Genomic DNA, 17,412 nt, shown 5'->3' with positions numbered 1-17,412 from the left:
CACTTGTCTCCAGACCTTGGTGCTGACCCACTGGTTGGTAGCGATTTACTCGTGTTAAGTGATCGCCAAGTCCGTCTCTTCTTGGCAGTTTCCAGACCACTGGCGCTGGCCCTTTGGTTGTTATTTATTTGCATATATTTGGTACGGCCGGCTCTGTCTCTTATCTGTCTCCAGAAACCTGGTGCTGACCCTTTGGTTGGCAGTTAACCTGCCTGAGTTGAGGGACGGCCAGGTATGTCTCATTCAGTCCCTCTATAGACCACAGGTGCTGACTCTTTGGTTGATATTTATGTATGGGTGATGGGCAGGTCTTTCTCTTCCAGCCGTCTCCAGGCACCTGGTGATGACCCATTGGTTGATATTTATTTGCCCGTGTTGAGGGATGGCCAGGTCTTTCTCTTCCAGCCGTCTCCAGGCACCTGGTGATGACCCACTGGTTGGTAGTTACTTGCCCCTCTTTGGGATGGCCATGTCAGTCTCTGCTTGCGTGTCTCCAGACCACTGGCACCGGCCCTGGTTTCGGTAGTTATTTGCCCTTGTTCAGTGTTTCACATTGTAGCAGGTATTGTTCAAGGTTCTAGGCTCCACCCCCAATTACCTGTAACTTGTCATCCTGTGTTGTAATTACTTGATTGTCCCAGGGGGCTGTATGTGGTAGTTCTTTTCAATCCACACGGTAGATAGAGCGATACCTTTGTAAGTCTTTCATTGTTGTAGCTGGGGTTTGGCTTTGAAGTCTCAAACTACAGACACTGAGGTGAACCCTACATTTTTGTAGTGCTTTTCTGGATAGAACAGTAAAAGGGTTCTCCCCGGGTCTGCTATAACTGTGTCCTTTTGGGGTTTCTGGTGCCCATTAGTACCTGTCTACAGAGGAGGAAGCTCATTGTGTGTGGTAGGATTCATGTTAGAAGGCCCTGGTTCTTTAGTTTGTAACCAGACTTCACTTCCAGACACAAGTGGAGAATTGATGCAGCCAGATCGTGTCAACTGCAGTCTTACAAACACTTCTACTCCGAAACCGTGTAGGTGTAGTGGCCTGAAGCCCCCACACTGCAGTTTACTTGAAGCACTGTGCATTCTGCCTTGAAAGGGACAGGTCCTTCTGTGCTCCAGGGCTCATCCTTGACACAACAAGTTTGTTGCTTACCTCTGATCAGGGATTTAGAGGCCTAAACCATAGGGCCCGGGGAGGTGGGGGGTTGGAGGGCAGGGGTGCGACAGCCCCCGGGTGCTCATCCTTTTGACTTATGGAAGAGTCTGTGTTCACGCTGTATAAATTGACACTGGATTCATCTGAGATTAAATGTCCATAAATACACTTAACATCTTCACTCTGATGTTACAGTCAAGAGTAACAGACCTGGGTATCAGCAACAGACTTGAGAGTCCACAAAGCCAACAAGCACTTTTATATGAAGCACCTGTGAGTTTAGGAATAACTCCTGTGTGATCGTGATGGAGGGGTCTCCTTCTTTACAAGAGATGTCTGTCTTTATCTGGAAAGCTTCAGGGGATCCACTCTCTTGAATGGCCCTCCAGCATTATCTGATGGTGTACTGGGGTCTTTGACCATGGATGGAGTCACGCCCACTGGTTAAGACCTGACTAAAATTTTCACTCTGTGTTCCTCACCATCGCTCTCTCTGTGTCTCCGGGTAGGATCCACATCATGGCGGGTCGAGTTCCTGCAGGACTGGATAGAGCTGCTGTGGAGGCAGAGATGGAAGACACCTTCCTAGAGAACCTGAAGTATGCCTCGGATGTCTTGGCTCAGGTAGGCAGAACACTCCAAGTGTCAGGAGAAGGGAGTGAGGCACACCCCTGGTGTCAGGTTATGACAGTGACACCTGAGTCTTATGCCTAATGAGTCACAATGGTGAGGTGGTCATCTACTGTCTCTTTATGTCTGTGTTTCTCTTTTTATCCCCGTGTGTCTCCTTTTATCTCTGTATCTGCTTTTATCTGTGTGTGTCCCCCATACATCTCAGGAGCATCTTGCATCCGAGAGTATCTTTGTATCTTTGAGTGCCTCCTTACATCCCATAGTGTCTGTAGAAAACTAAGTCATTTTACATCTGTTTACATGTCAGGATTGTCCCATCACACTCCTCAAGCATTCCTCACTTCTCTCATATTTCCCTTCACATCTCTTGAGTGTCTTCCTAGATGTCAAATGCCCCCTTCCATTCTCAGGCATTGGCTTTCATTTCATATATCACGTAGTCCGTGATGGTTTAATTTCTTGGCTTCTTCTATTCAGTTTCTCATACCGCTTTGGGATTTTCCATCATATAAAGGTGGTTCTCAAAGCATCGTTATCAACACCAGACAATGGGGGTTATTACAACTTTGGAGGAGGTGTTAATCCGTCCCAAAAGTAACTGTAAAGTGACGGATATACCACCAGCCGTATTACGAGTTCCATAGGATATAATGGACTCGTAATACGACTGGTGGTATATCCGTCACTTTACCGTCACTTTTGGGACGGATTAACACTTCCTCCAAAGTTGTAATAACCCCCTATATGCTTAGTTAACATGCCTTTGGTTCACTTGGCGGGCAGAACCTCTACTAGCAAGGAGGCTGACTGGCAGTAGGTGAAGGGAAATAGTGAAAGGCAAAAAGGTATCCCGCGTAATGAGTGTTTCACTGGTTATTTTATTTTTTTATGCTATAAACTATATAGGCGCGGGTTATGACATGCTTTACCAGCACGCCATGCATAAGAGCAGATACTTGCATAGTAATTACCTTTAATAGGCTTTTTTTTCAGACTTGGTTGTAGTCAAATAACAGGTCCTCAAAAGACAGAGATTGCTGACATTTATAAGGTACGTTATATGAGCCCATGTTCTCTAGGCGCTATGTATCATAGTGCCCAAGGGGAATGGGTGAAACAGGAAATTACCCTTTAGAGAAGACATGGTGTTTCTGAATTCCAGGAAATAAGTGACATCAAGAACTGCACCTAGTGTTACAGGTTTCAGTGGTGGCTTGTCCAGAGGGCTGGTGGCGCCCTGCCCAGCTCCAACCAGCCACCACTAACCCATAAACCAAGCGAGTTTCCACCTCAGTGCGGTGTAATTTCTCACTCACCTACCCCGTGACTCCTGTTCCTTAGTTTCTGAGGAATAAGGACTCCTCCCAGCTGGTCACGGATGGCAGTGCCTGGTACTGTCGTTATGGCAATCCCCTAACTTCCAGGAGGCTGGAGTCTCACAGTGGTCAAGCACTGATGGCCTTGATGGAGGGAACAAAGGGAGAAGTGAGGGTGGGTTGAAGCTACCATGATGGAGCTTCCCCAAGAGAAACACTCAGTTACACTCCTGTGTCATTCCACCCTTGTAACTGTCCCTCTGCCAGCTCTGCTGTGCCACTCTCCTGCCCATCCACTTCTGTCAGGGATGTATCTCTGTCTCTTTCTCTCCTACCTTGCTCTCTCCTGCTATTCTGCTCACTTTGGTAGCATCTCCTCCGGGACAGTGCTTTTCTGATCTGTAGCTGTGCATGACCCATACTTACATGTTTACCTAAGACTAGCGGTACTGCTAGTCTTTCGAAGCAGTTCTTGTATATCCCAATTTCTGGGTCAAACTCAGCCCTCTGACTTGCCATTTGTGTACCATTTGCCAAACTGCTGGCCTGTTACCCTGAAGGAGTGTCCATTACCTTGTGATACCTCAGAGGCAGGGCTTGAAGAGTCAACTTTGTTGCCTGTCTCCGCCCAGTACCTGCCTGATTTTCCCATATCCTATTAATTGGTAGTGTCGGTACTCTGTGACTCCTACAGATAGTGTCACAGCATCATCCGAGTAGGGGGTATGTTTATCTACCTAAACCTGTGTTTGAATCTAAGCACAATCTGGCTATCCTTGTGTCTATTTTTGTGTAGTTGCACACCTATGTGTGGTTGTGCCTGCATCCTTGTGTGTGGGAGCGTGCGCATACTTGGGTATTGTAGAATACCTGGACATATGATGGTGTGCAGTGCAGATCTCTACATTCCTTTATGGGTTTATCAACTAGTTTATTCAGCTGCTTCTAAATAGTTAGTTTCTTGTTCTGAAGAAGGCTATTCTCCAACAAGTGACTGGGCTGAAACAATTACATATGTGTAAACAATGTGAATTGATGACATCCATTAGATCACTCCTATGTTTTGAGAATTATTTCATAATAGTGTTGAATAACTACTGTTTCACTCAGTTTAAAGCCCCTTTATTATTCCAGACCTTTAACACAACAAATTTAAAGCAATATAAATATTTTGATTGTCTTTGATTACCATTTGGAGTTACCTCGGGTGAAAGCAGGTTTCAGGCACATTTGCTAAACGTTTCTCTCCATCTTTCTAGTAAAGTTGGTAACCGGGAGTTATGTCCAGAGTAAAACAGTTTTGTGCACACTATATCACCATGAGGGAACATACATATGTTTAAAATGTATAGAGTTTTTGCCCAGACTCGGTCTATTCATAACACCAGTTTTTTACCTCCAATTTTTTGTCCTCAATAATCTTTCACTTTTTTCTCTTATTGTAATGAGACCATTCTTTAAGGCATGTTAATAATCACTATCAAGTGCACCAAGATTATAGGGATCATGGTGAAGAACCAATTGCTTGCCTTTAGAAGGCATTAGGTCTCTATTGGATGTGTGTCGCAGAATTTGTTCAGGATGGATAGATTTCCGACAAAATAAATTGAGTAGTGTAAATGTGACTGTCTTCGATTTACACCTGCTGCACCTGATTTTCCCTCCTGAGACAAGGTGTTTAAGACGGAACTTCAAATTGTTCTCCAGGACCTTGAGTAAAGTTTAATAATCCTGCTGAGGTTCCGTCCTTTGGAGCGTTTCCCACAAATATGAGTGGCGCAGCAAATCAAAAGCTGCTTTGACGTCGAGATTAGTTCCATAGAATATTTTACCACTAAATAGTGAGGCATTAAAGAGCCTTTTCTAGCTGGTTGAATATCTTGCCTCAGAGCCTGTCTGGATCTTTGGGACAATATTTTCTTTCTTGGCCCATTATCCACGCCTGGCTAAAAATTATCCTGAGTTTGAAAACCGAGAAATTAGCGGATGACTTTAATTTCACTATCCTGTTTTTTTAAAATCCTACACGTATGATGCCCCTTTGAGGAGTTTGCAAATCTTCCCTGTTTTCAAAATTTCCCTGAATAGTAATAATCTGAAAATCCATGCCCATCCTAATGGATTCAGTTTCAGTATATTCAGGCGCATTCGTTCAGGAACGCCATTCTCTGACCATGTGGCCTGTGTTCTCGAGAGACACGCTCGCCTTTTGTTAATGATATTTCTAATGTATTCATATCCCAGAAGGGGGGCAGCTGTGCAGAGTTATCTTAGGACCCAGGTAGATCCTGGAGTAACCTGGGAGGATAAAGACTAAAGTGAGGGCGAGAGGAGATCCTCATATTCCAGGTCTGTACTCGCAACAGCAGTGGCGGAGCAGGAGACTCCATCTACCATTGCCAAATACTCTTAGTTCAACAGAAGGTGCTCTTGTTTGTGAGTATAAATGTAAGGAAGCGGTGAACGTTGATAGCTGGTATACACTTGTCCTACAGGAAGGAATCTTGGGCCTGCTGGAGCCAATCAACAGCCGCATCACTGAGCCACGCTACTTCCTGAACACGCCTCAGCAAGGTAAGAGACTCCGCAGGGATTACTAACACCTCTCCCCCTCCCAGCATTGGAGGGCATCCTCTAAAGGCAGCCCTACCTGGGCCCCTGTTTCTGCTGCCATGTTGTGGGCAGTGTTGTCTAGTCTGGGGTTTTCTTCCAATTTTACCTTATCTGGGAGTCTTTCAAGCTATAAAGCAGGTTCCAGATGTCCGCATTAGCCCCGACTGGGAAGGGGAGGTGGAAGTGGGCACAGCTGGGGCTGGGGTTCCAGCAAGTCAGGGATGTATCAGTGCAGATGTGGCTGGGCAGAAAGTCCCTGTAGGTCAGCACAGGGGTGGATGGCAGTGGTAGTTCTTTGTATGGATGGTTGCATTGTGGTTGTCCTTAGCTTGGTAGTTGCAAGTGTGGCTCTGCCTTTTGTGAGGTGTGCAGTCTGTGCCTAGTGAGGGCAGATGCAAGGTGGATGTGCTTAGTGTAGACCTCTGCAGTGTGGTCCTACTTAGTGTGGGTAATGCAGTGTGGTTGTGGGTACTGTAGGGGTTGCCTCATGGCAGCATTTCATGTCAGCATTACAGCATGGCTGTGCTTAGTGTGGGCATTTTCAGTGTGGTAGTCCTTACTGAGGAGGTTGTCGTGTGATTGTTCCTATGGATGGGTGCATTCTGGCAGTGATTACTGTGGATGTTTGCAATATGGCTATGATTAGTGTGTGGAATGTAATGCAGTGGTGCTTCATTCAAGTATTGCAGTGTGGCTGAACTTAGCATGGGGGTTGCAATTTGGTTGAGCTTAGAAAGGGCTTTGCAGTGCGGATGTGTTTGTGTAATGGTTGCAGTATGACAGTGCTTAGTGCAGACAGCTGCAGTGTGGCTATACCTATCGATGGAGATGCAGTGTGTTGGTGCGTCGTCTAACGTGTTACAATGCGCCGTGCTTCTTTCTTGGGTTGCATTGGGAATGGGCTCAGTGAGGGTGGTTGCAGAGGGACTACTTAGCATGAGGGTTGCAGTGTGGCTGCAGTTCCCATAGGCATTTTGGTATGACTGTGCCTAATGTGGGACTAGCAGTGTGGCTGTGCTTTGTGCAATGGCTGCAGTGTGATTGGGCTTTGCGTAATGATTACATTGTCCCAGTGCTTATTGTGGAAAGGTTGCAGTGTAGTTGTGCTTAGGGTTGAGTTACATCATGGTTGTGCTTCGTGTGGGTGTTGCAGTGTTTCCTGTGAGGGTTGCAGTGTGGCTGTGCTTCGTGTATGGGTTGCACAGTCACAGCTTAGTGTCTGTGCTCAGTATGCAGGTTCATGCAATGCCTGCATGTACTTTCAGTATTACAGTGTGACAAGCCCCGTCTGTGCCTCCTCTTAGTTTCTGCTCTGTCCACTCACTTCCTCTCCTCCTTCACTCACACCCTCATCTTCTCTTTGCTCCTCAGCTGCTGCCCTCCTCCAGAAGTTGGGGCGTCCGAACCTGAAGCTCCAGATGGTGAGTACCCCTTCAGTGATGTCTCCAGAGATTCTTCCCCACATTGAGTTCCCAGTCTGGGTTCTTATGGTTTGGTGAGTTTTATCACCTGCGGCCGTAGAACCTCTGTTGCTTTTCCTGCTTGGCCATAAGCTGCCTGCAAGGCATTGATAAACTGTCTTATTTCACTGTTGCATCTTAATCCTGTGTCTGCTCAATCATGTGTCTGCTGGGGGCACAAGCCTGTCCCTGCTCAATCATGTGTCTGCTGGTGGCACAAGCCTGTCCCTGCTCAATCATGTGTTTGCTAGTGGCATAAGCCTGTCCCTGCTCAGTCCCGAATCTGCTGGTGGCACAAGCTGGTCCTTGCTGAATCCTGTACTTGCTGGTGTCATGCGTTTATGCCTGGTAGTATCACATGCCTGATCTTGTGCATTCATAAATCCTGCTAGTATCACATGCATGACCAAGCACAATCATATGTCTGCTAGTGTCACAAGCCTGTCCTTGAGCAATCATATGCCTGCTAGTATAACATGCCTGCTAGTATAAAATGCCTGACCCTGCATAGTCATATGCCTGCTAGTGTCACAAGCCTGTCCCTTCGCAATCATATGCCTGCTAGTATCACAAGCCTGTCCTTTGACAATCATATGGCTGCTAGTATTACATGCCTGACCCTGCACAATCATAGGCCTGCTGTGTCACAAGCCTGTCCCTGTGCAATCATGTGCCTACTAGTATCTCAAGCCTCTCCTTGCGCAGTCATATGCCTGCTGGTATCACAAGTCTGACCCTACAAAATCACATGCCTGCTGGTATCACATGCCTGACCCTACAAAATCACATGCCTGCTAATATCACAACCCTAACGCTGCTCAATCACATGCCTGTCTCTGCTCAATATTATGTCTGCTGGTTGTACAAGCCTGTGGCCCCTAAATCCTGCATCTGCTGGTAGCGCAAGTCAGTCCCTGTCCAGTCTTATAACTGCGGGTGACAAAAGCCTGTCCTGCTCAGTCCTGTGCCTGCTGGTGGCACAAGCCCAATTTTATGTCTGCAGGTATCCCAAGCCAGCCCTGCGCAGCCCTATGCCTGCTAATGGCACCTGCCCAACCCTGTGCCTGATAGTAGTGCAGGCCTGTCCATGACCATCATAAGTCTGCTAGGGGCACATGCCTATGCTGTTGAATACAAGCCTGCCCTGTTCAGTACTCTGTTGCTGGTAGCACTGAGTGGAACCAGCTCATTGCTGTTTGTGCTGGGCACTGAGTGCCTCTCCTCATTACTGTTGTGCTGTTGACACTGACTGCCCCTTTTCAGTACTTTGCCCACTTGTGGCACTGACCAGCTCATTCTCAGTAATCTGCTGCTGTTGCCACTGACTCTCCTTCTCAGTACTCTGCTGGTGGTGGTACCGACTCTCCCTCTCTGTAATCTGCTGCTGGTGGGATTGACTCTCTCCCTCTCTCCCAGTACTCTGCTGCTGGTGACACTGACTCCTTTCTCAGTACTCTGCTGCTCGTGGCACTGACTGTCCCTCTCAGTAATCTGCTGCTGGTGGCACCAACTTTCCCCTGAGTACTCTGCTGCTGGTGGCACCAACTCTCCCTCTCCGTAATCTGCTGCTGGTGGAATTGACTCTCTCCCTCTCTCCCAGTACTCTGCTGCTGGTGACACTGACTCCTTTCTCAGTACTCTGCTGCTTGTGGCACTGACTGTCCCTCTCAGTACTCTGCTGCTGGTGGCACCAACTTTCCCTGCTGCTGGTGGCACCAACTTTCCTCTCAGTACTCTGCTGCTGGTGGCACTGTCTCTCCCTCTCCGTAATCTGCTGTTGGTGGCAATGACTCTCTCCCAGTACTCTGCTGCTGGTGACACTGACTCCTTTCTCAGTATTCTGCTGCTCGTGGCACTGACTGTCCCTCTCAGTTCTCTGCTGCTGGTGGCACCAACTTTCCTCTGAGTACTCTGCTGCTGGTGGCACCAACTCTCCCTCTCCGTAATCTGCTGCTGGTGGCATTGACTCTCCCTCTCTCCCAGTACTCTGCTGCTGGTGACACTGACTCATTTCTCAGTACTCTGCTGCTCGTGGCACTGACTATCCCCCTCCGTAATCTGCTGTTGGTGGCACTCACTTTCCTTCCACATTACCCTGCTTCTGGTGGCACCAACTGTCCATCTCCCCCTCTCAGTACTCTGCTTCTGATGGCACCGACTCTCCATCTTAGTACTATGCTGCTGGTGGCACCAACATTCCCTCTCAGTACTCTGCTGCTGGTGGCACCAACATTCCCTCTCAGTACTCTGCTGCTGGTGGCACCAACTTTCCCTCTCAGTACTATGCTGCTGGTGGCACCAACATTCCCTCTCAGTATTCTGCTGCTGGTGGCACCAACATTCCCTCTCAGTACTCTGTTGCTGGTGGCACCAACTTTCCCTCTCAGTACTCTGCTGCTGGTGGCACCAACCCTCCCTCTCAGTACTCTGCTGCTGGTGGCACCAACTCTCCCTCTCAGTACTCTGCTGCTGGTGGCACCAACTCTCCCTTTCAGTACTCTGCTGCTGGTGGTTCAGACTCTCCCTCTCAGTACTCTGCTGCTAGTGGCACAGTATCTCCCTCTCTGTAATCTGCTGCTGGTGGCACTGACTCTCTCCCTCTCAGTACTCTGCTTCTGGTGGCACTGGCTCTCCCACTCCGTAATCTGCTGGTGGTGGTACTGACTCTCTCCCTCTCTCCCAGTACTATGCGGCTGGTGGCACTGTCTCTCCCTCTCAATACTCTACTGCTGGTGGTCCTGACTCTCCCTCTCAGTACTCTGCTGCTGGTGGCACTGTCTCTCCTTCTCCGTAATCTGCTGCTGGTGGCACTGACTCCCTCCCTCTCTTCCAGTACTCTGCTCCTGTTGGCACTGACTTTCCCTCTCAGTATTCTGCTGCTGGTGGCACCACTGACTCTCCGTCTCAGTACTCTGCTGCTGGTGGCACTGACTCTCCCTCTCAGTACTCTGCTGGTGGTGGCACCAACTCTCCCTCTCAGTACTCTGTTGCTGGTGGCACTGTCTCTCCCTCTCAGTACTCTGTTGCTGGTGGCACTGTCTCTCCCTCTCTGTAATCTGCTGCTGGTGGCACTGACTCTCTCCCTCCCAGTACTCTGCTGATCGTGGCACTGACTGTCCCTCTCAGTACTCTGCTACTGGTAGCACCAACTTTCCCTCTCAGTACTCTGCTGCTGGTGGCACCAACTGTTCCTCTCAGTACTCTGCTGCTGGTGGCACCAACTCCCCCTCTCAGTACTCTGCTGCTGGTGGTTTGGACTCTCCCTCTCAGTACTCTGCTGCTGGTGGCACTGTCTCTCCCTCTCCGTAATCTGCTACCGGTGGCACTGACTCTCTCCCTCTCAGTACTCTGCTGCTGGTGGCACGGACTCTCCCTTTCAGTACTCTGCTGCTGGTGGCACTGTCTCTCCCACTCCGTAATCTGCTGCTGGTGGCACTGACTCTCTCCCAGTACTCTGCTGCTGGTAGCACTGACTCTCCATCTCAGTACTCTGCTGCTGGTGGCACTGACTGTCCCTCTCCGTAATCTGCTGTTGGTGGCACTGACTTTCCTTCCTCAGTACTCTGCTTCTGGTGGCACCGACTGTCCCACACCCCCTCTCCGTACTCTGCTGCTGATGGCACCAACTCTCCCTCTCAGTGTTCTGCTGCTGGTGGCACCAACTCTCCCTCTCAGTACTCTGCCGCTGGTGGCTCCAACTCTCCCTCTCAGTACTCTGCTGCTGGTGGCACCAACTCTCCCTCTCAGTACTCTGCTGCTGGTGGTTCCGACTCTCCCTCTTAGTACTCTGCTGCTGGTGGCACGGTCTCTCCCTCTCAGTACTCTGCTGCTGGTGGCCCCAACATTCCCTCTCAGTACTCTGCTGCTGGTGGCACCAACTTTCCCTCTCAGTACTATGCTGCTGGTGGCACCAACATTCCCTCCCAGTATTCTGCTGCTGGTGGCACCAACATTCCCTCTCAGTATTCTGCTGCTGGTGGCACCAACATTCCCTCTCAGTACTCTGCTGCTGGTGGCACCAACTTTCCCTCTCAGTACTCTGCTGCTGGTGGCACCAACTCTCCCTCTCAGTACTCTGCTGCTGGTGGCACCAACTCTCCCTCTCAGTACTTTGCTGCTGGTGGTTCCGACTCTCCCTCTCAGTACTCTGCTGCTAGTGGCACAGTATCTCCCTCTCTGTAATCTGCTGCTGGTGGCACTGACTCTCTCCCTCTCAGTACTCTGCTGCTGGTGGCACTGGCTCTCCCACTCCGTAATCTGCTGGTGGTGGTACTGACTCTCTCCCTCTCTCCCAGGACTATGCGGCTGGTGGCACTGTCTCTCCATCTCAGTACTCTACTGCTGGTGGTTCCGACTCTCCCTCTCAGTACTCTGCTGCTGGTGGCACTGTCTCTCCTTCTCCGTAATCTGCTGCTGGTGGCACTGACTCCCTCCCTCTCTCCCAGTACTCTGCTCCTGTTGGCACTGACTTTCCCTCTCAGTATTCTGCTGCTGGTGGCACCTCTGACTCTCAGTCTCAGTACTCTGCTGCTGGTGGCACTGACTCTCCCTCTCAGTACTCTGCTGGTGGTGGCACCAACTCTCCCTCTCAGTACTCTGCTGGTGGTGGCACCGACCCTCCCTCTCAGTACTCTGTTGCTGGTGGCACTGTCTCTCCCTCTCCGTAATCTGCTGCTGGTGGCACTGACTCTCTCCCTCTCTCCCAGTACTCTGCTGCTGGTGGCACTGACTCCTTTCTTAGTACTCTGCTGATCGTGGCACTGACTGTCCCTCTTTGTAATCTGCTGTTGGTGGCACTGACATTCCTTCTTCAGTACTCTGCTTCTGGTGGCACTGACTGTCCCTCTCAGTACTCTGCTACTGGTAGCACCAACTTTCCCTCTCAGTACTCTGCTGCTGGTGGCACCAACTGTTCCTCTCAGTACTCTGCTGCTGGTGGCACCAACTCTCCCTCTCAGTACTCTGCTGCTGGTGGTTCGAACTCTCCCTCTCAGTACTCTGCTGCTGGTGGCACTGTCTCTCCCTCTCCGTAATCTGCTACAGGTTGCACTGACTCTCTCCCTCTCAGTACTCTGCTGCTGGTGGCACTGACTCTCCCTTTCAGTACTCTGCTGCTGGTGGCACTGTCTCTCCCACTCTGTAATCTGCTGCTGGTGGCACTGACTCTCTCCCAGTACTCTGCTGCTGGTAGCACTGAGTCTCCATCTCAGTACTCTACTGCTGGGGGCACTGACTGTCCCTCACCGTAATCTGCTGTTGGTGGCACTGACTTTCCTTCCTCAGTACTCTGCTTCTGGTGGCACCGACTGTCCCACACCCCCTCTCAGTACTCTGCTGCTGATGGCACCAACTCTCCCTCTCAGTGTTCTGCTGCTGGTGGCACCAACTCTCCCTCTCAGTACTCTGCCGCTGGTGGCTCCAACTCTCCCTCTCAGTACTCTGCTGCTGGTGGCACCAACTCTCCCTCTCAGTACTCTGCTGCTGGTGGTTCCGACTCTCCCTCTTAGTACTCTGCTGCTGGTGGCACTGTCTCTCCCTCTCCCTCTCCGTAATCTGCTGCTGGTGGCACTGACTCTCTCCCTCTCAGTACTCTGCTGTTGGTGGCACTGTCTCTCCCTCTCCGTAATCTGCTGCTGGTGGCACTGACTCTCTCCCTCTCCGTAATCTGCTGCTGGTGGCACTGATTCTCCCTCTCTCCCAGTACTCTGCTGCTGGTGGCACTGACTCTCCATCTCAGTACTCTGCTGCTGGTGGCACGGACTCTCCCTCTCAGTACTCTGTTGCTGGTGGCACTGACTCTCCTTCCTCAGTACTCTGCTGCTCGTGGCACTGACTGTCCCTCTCCGTAATCTGCTGTTGATGGCACTGACTTTCCTTCCTCAGAACTCTGCTTCTGGTGGCACCGACTGTCCCACACCCCCTCTGAGTACTCTGCTGCTGATGGCACCAACTCTCCCTCTCAGTACTCTGCTGCTGGTGGCACCATCTCTCCCTCTCAGTACTCTGCTGCTGGTGGTACAAACTCTCCCTCTCAGTACTCTGCTGCTGGTGGCACTCACTGTCCTTCCTCAGTACTCTGCTGCTGGTGGCACTGACTCCTTCCTCAGTACTCTGCTGAAGTTGGTACTGACTGTTTCTCTTCCAAATCTGCTGCTGGTGGCACTGACTCTCTCTCTCAGTACTCTGCTGCTGGTGGCACTGTCTCTCTCTCTCAATACTCTGCTGCTGGTGGCACTGGCTCTCCCTCTCTATATTCTGCCCACTTGTGGACCTGACTGGTCCCTCCTCAGTACTCTACTGCTGGTGGCACTTACTGCCCTCTCAGTGCTTTGCCCACTGGTGCCACTGACTCTCTCTCAGTATTCTACCCACTTGTGCCACTGACTCTCCCTCTCAGTACTCTGCCCGCTGGTGTCACTGACTCTCCCTCAGTACTCTGCTGCTGGTGGATAGCCTCTCCCTCTCAATACTCTGCTGCTGGTGGTTCTGACTCACCCTCTCAGTACTCTGCTGTTGGTGGCCCTGAATCTCCCTCTCAGTACTCTGCTGCTGGTGGCACTGTCTCTCCCTCTCCTTAATCTGCTGCTGGTGGCACCGACTCTCCTTCCTCAGTACTCTGCTGTTGGTGGCACTGACTTTCCTTCCTCAGTACTCTGCTTGTGGTTGCACAGACTGTCCTTCTCTGCCCTCTCAGTACACTGCTGCTGGTGGCACTGACTCCCTTCTTCCGTACTCCGCTGCTGGTGGCACTGACTGTCCCTCTCCATAATCAGCTGCTGGTGGCCCTGACTCTCTCTCGCAGTACTCTGCTGCTGGTGGCACTGACTCTCCCTCCCAGTACCCTGCTGCAGGTGCCACTGGCTCTCTTCCTCAGTACCCTGCTTCTGGTTGCACCGACTGTCCCTCTCAGTACTCTGCTGCTTGTGGCACTGACTCTCCTTCCCCAGTACTCTGCTTTTGGTGGCACTGACTTTCCTTCCTCAGTACTCTGCTTCTGGTTGCACCATTTGTCCCTCTCTGCCCTCTCAGTAAACTGCTGCTGGTGGCACTGACTGCCCCTCTCCATAATCAGCTGCTGGTGGCACTGACTCTCTCTCTCTCAGTACTCTGCTGCTGGTAGCACTTACTCTCCCACTCGATATTCTGCTGCTGATGGCACTGGTACTCCCTCTCAATGCTCTGCCCACTTGTGGCACTGACTGGTCCCTCCTCAGTACTCTACTGCTGTTGGCACACACTGCCCTCTCAGTGCTCTTCCCACTCGTGCCACTGAGTCTCCCTCTCAGTACTCTACCCACTTGTACCACTGACTCTCCCTCTCAGTACTCTGCCCGCTGGTGTCACTGACTCTCTCTCTGTCAGTACTCTGCTGCTGGTGGACAGCCTGTCCCTCTCAATACTCTGCTGCTGGTGGTGGTTCTGACTCGCCCTCTCAGTACTCTGCTGTTGGTGGCCCTGAATCTCCCTCTCAGTACCCTGCTGCTGGTGGTACCAACTCTTCCTCTCAGTACTTTGCTGCTGGTGGCACTGACTCCCCTATCAGTACTCTGCTGGTGGTGGCACGACTCGCTCTCTCTCTCTCTCTCAGTACTCTGCTGCTGGTGGCACTGACTGTCTCTCTCCGTAATCTGCTGGGTGTGGCACTGACTCTGCCTCTCAGTAGTCTGCTGCTGGTGGCACTGACTCTCCCTCTCAGTACTCTGCTGCTGGTGGTACTGACTATCCCTCTTAATACTCTTCCCACTTATGGCGCTAACTGTTCCCTCTCAGTACTCTGCTGCTAATGGCACTGACTGGACCCTCTCAGTACTGTGCTGCTGGTGGCCCTGACCTCTCTCTGCTCATTCACAGGATGTCTTCCACTGGCAGATCATGGATGGGAACCTCACTCAGAACATCAAGACCCATCTTCCTCTCATTGGTGAGTGCTTGCCTCTCTGGTGTGGAGCGAACACTAGGCTGGTTTCTGTTTTTTTCCGTTCTCTGCTCTCTGCTTTTCTTTCTTTCCTCTGCAGGACCTACACCTCTTTCTGCTTCTCACTGGTCCTCCCCCAGGGACTCGTCCTCCCACACCTATGTTTGGCCAGTCTCTCTCCTTTCTTCTCTGCTCCCCAACATGGTTCACCTCTCTCTCCCCAAGAAACCCGTCAACTCCTCGGGTTCTTTTTCACGTTCTTTCCTGGGAAGTTAAATCTCTCTCTTGCTGTCATTTCATGTGTCAGTCATCCAACCATTAACAACTTTGCTTTATCAATTGTTCTGTCTCGTTATCACTTAAGAGGTGTCCACTACATGTTATGAAAAGAAATGTATAAAAAAGAGAAATAAAAAAAAAAAAAAATGTGCAATAGAAAACTAATTGGCAGAAATGTCCTCAAAATGTATGCTGGGTTGAGCCACATTTAAGAAGGCTTTCATCCTTCTAAGTGCTGGATGAAAGATTCTTTGGATCATTGGTGTGTGGTAGATTGCATTTTGCGTTTTCTCCCAACTACCCCCAGCGCTGGGTGCGAAATGCTGTAGATCTCAGGTGCTTTCATGTATCAAACTTCCTTCTGAAGTTAGGCTTGTCCTATCTAGACTCCTCTTCAGCCAGTAGTGGAACTCTTGATAAGCTCTTTATACAGTATTCAGACCCATGTGTAATTGAGTGGTATTTTGTAGAGAAAGCGGTGGTGGCTGGTGACATTTGTAAGCGGTGGGGCGTAAAGGTTGGGTATGGCTTTTATGGAGTGAGTGAAGCGAACAAGCTTAATGGACAAACTTGGGGTCCAAGGTGAGTCCTCTTCCCAAGAACAAATTTAAAAACGATTGAATAATGGTGCATTTGAAATCAAATTAATTTATTGAGAAAGCAAAGTTTGTAAAGCAGTGGGAACATATAGGCCCTCATTACAACCTGGCGGTCGGTAGAGAAGTGGCGGTAATACCGCCAACAGGCCGGCGGTAAAAAAAATGACATTACAAGCATGGCGGTGACCACCATGCCAAACCGCCACTTCTCCACTCCGACCGCCAGGGTGGTAACGACCGCTGGGCTGGAGACTTCGGCCTCCAGCCCAGCGGCTGGCACTACACCGCCGGCGGTATCACGACCCCGCATACCGCCATGGATTTTGTGGGGTTCTATACCGCCACGCAATCCATGGCCGTAGGCACTATCAGTGCCAGGGAATTCCTTCCCTGGCACTGATAGGGGTCTCCCCCAACCCTCTCCCCTCCCCAGAGTCCTCCCCCCACACCCACAATCCCCCTACCAACCCCCAAAGGTGGCAGGAGCCCCCTCCCCAACTCCCCCCCCCCCCCACATTGGCATACACCCCCCCACCACCCTACATGCACACACACACACAGACATATGCGCACACATTTCCCATACATACAACACAACCCCCGCATGCATACACGCACTCAGACACCCCCTCTACACACTCGCACACACACCCTCATGCACGCACACATGGGGGAGGTTAGTGTGACAAGAGGTCTCAGTAAAAATAAGACAAGATTAACATTATAACTCTTACTGTTAACGAAGACAAGGCAGTAAATCACATTTGCTTGCATCCACTCCTATTGCACGACGAATGGGGAAAGGGTGGGATTTATGCCTGTTATTGACAGATGGCTGCCCTCACACAGGGGTGAAGACTCCAACACCCAAAATCATAACGCTAGAAGCGTCACTGGCCTATAGTGGATGCTGCCATAGACCACAGTGGAAATAAAAGCTTTACAACAGTCGGCCCTGCGCTGTGCGTCACAGTGTAGAAAGTTGATTTACTGCCTAGCTTCTGTCTTGTACTTCAAAGCAGGGCGGGCAGGCAGCCTGGGACAGACAGCCCAGACTTAAATGCATCAATTTGTTCATCGCTAAACAAATCGATCTGTTTCATATTTGTTATATGAATGCGACCTCAGCCCCAATAGAGAAACTGCCCCTGTGAGAAAGTCTGTCTCAGGATGGAAGGATGTTTCATGACACCTAACTATCCAGTACTGGAATTCCTTAAATGTACTGCCCTCCTACTTAAACACCAGAGTGTGCACAGAAACTCTCATGAGATGTGATTTATGCTGCACAGTATCTTCTGCCATCCCTCATGGGATTGCTGGGCCAGCCCTGGGCCAAACTCACTAGGATGGTACCAGTTGGCAGTAAGTGATAGCACGTTCTCCCACCAAAGAAAACTGCTTCCATACTTGAAAGAAAATTGCTTCCATACTTAGGTGCTTC

General features: G+C 50.4%; 1 protein-coding gene across 1 annotated transcript in view; it reads left to right on the top strand.

Annotated features, from left to right (window-relative positions):
- HYI (hydroxypyruvate isomerase (putative)) overlaps positions 1–17,412 on the top strand; it is a 58,058-nt gene that overhangs the window by 15,780 nt on the left and 24,866 nt on the right. The window contains exons 3-6 of the mRNA XM_069227805.1: positions 1,663–1,777; positions 5,598–5,676; positions 7,087–7,136; positions 15,027–15,096. Coding sequence (XP_069083906.1) covers positions 1,663–1,777; positions 5,598–5,676; positions 7,087–7,136; positions 15,027–15,096 — 314 coding nt within the window. The remainder of the gene's footprint in view (positions 1–1,662; positions 1,778–5,597; positions 5,677–7,086; positions 7,137–15,026; positions 15,097–17,412) is intronic.

The sequence above is a fragment of the Pleurodeles waltl genome, chromosome 4_1, assembly GCF_031143425.1.
Source record: "Pleurodeles waltl isolate 20211129_DDA chromosome 4_1, aPleWal1.hap1.20221129, whole genome shotgun sequence".
NCBI lineage: Eukaryota > Metazoa > Chordata > Amphibia > Caudata > Salamandridae > Pleurodeles > Pleurodeles waltl.
The sequence above is the reverse complement of the archived record's forward strand: the minus strand, read 5'-3'. Positions and strand labels throughout refer to the sequence as shown.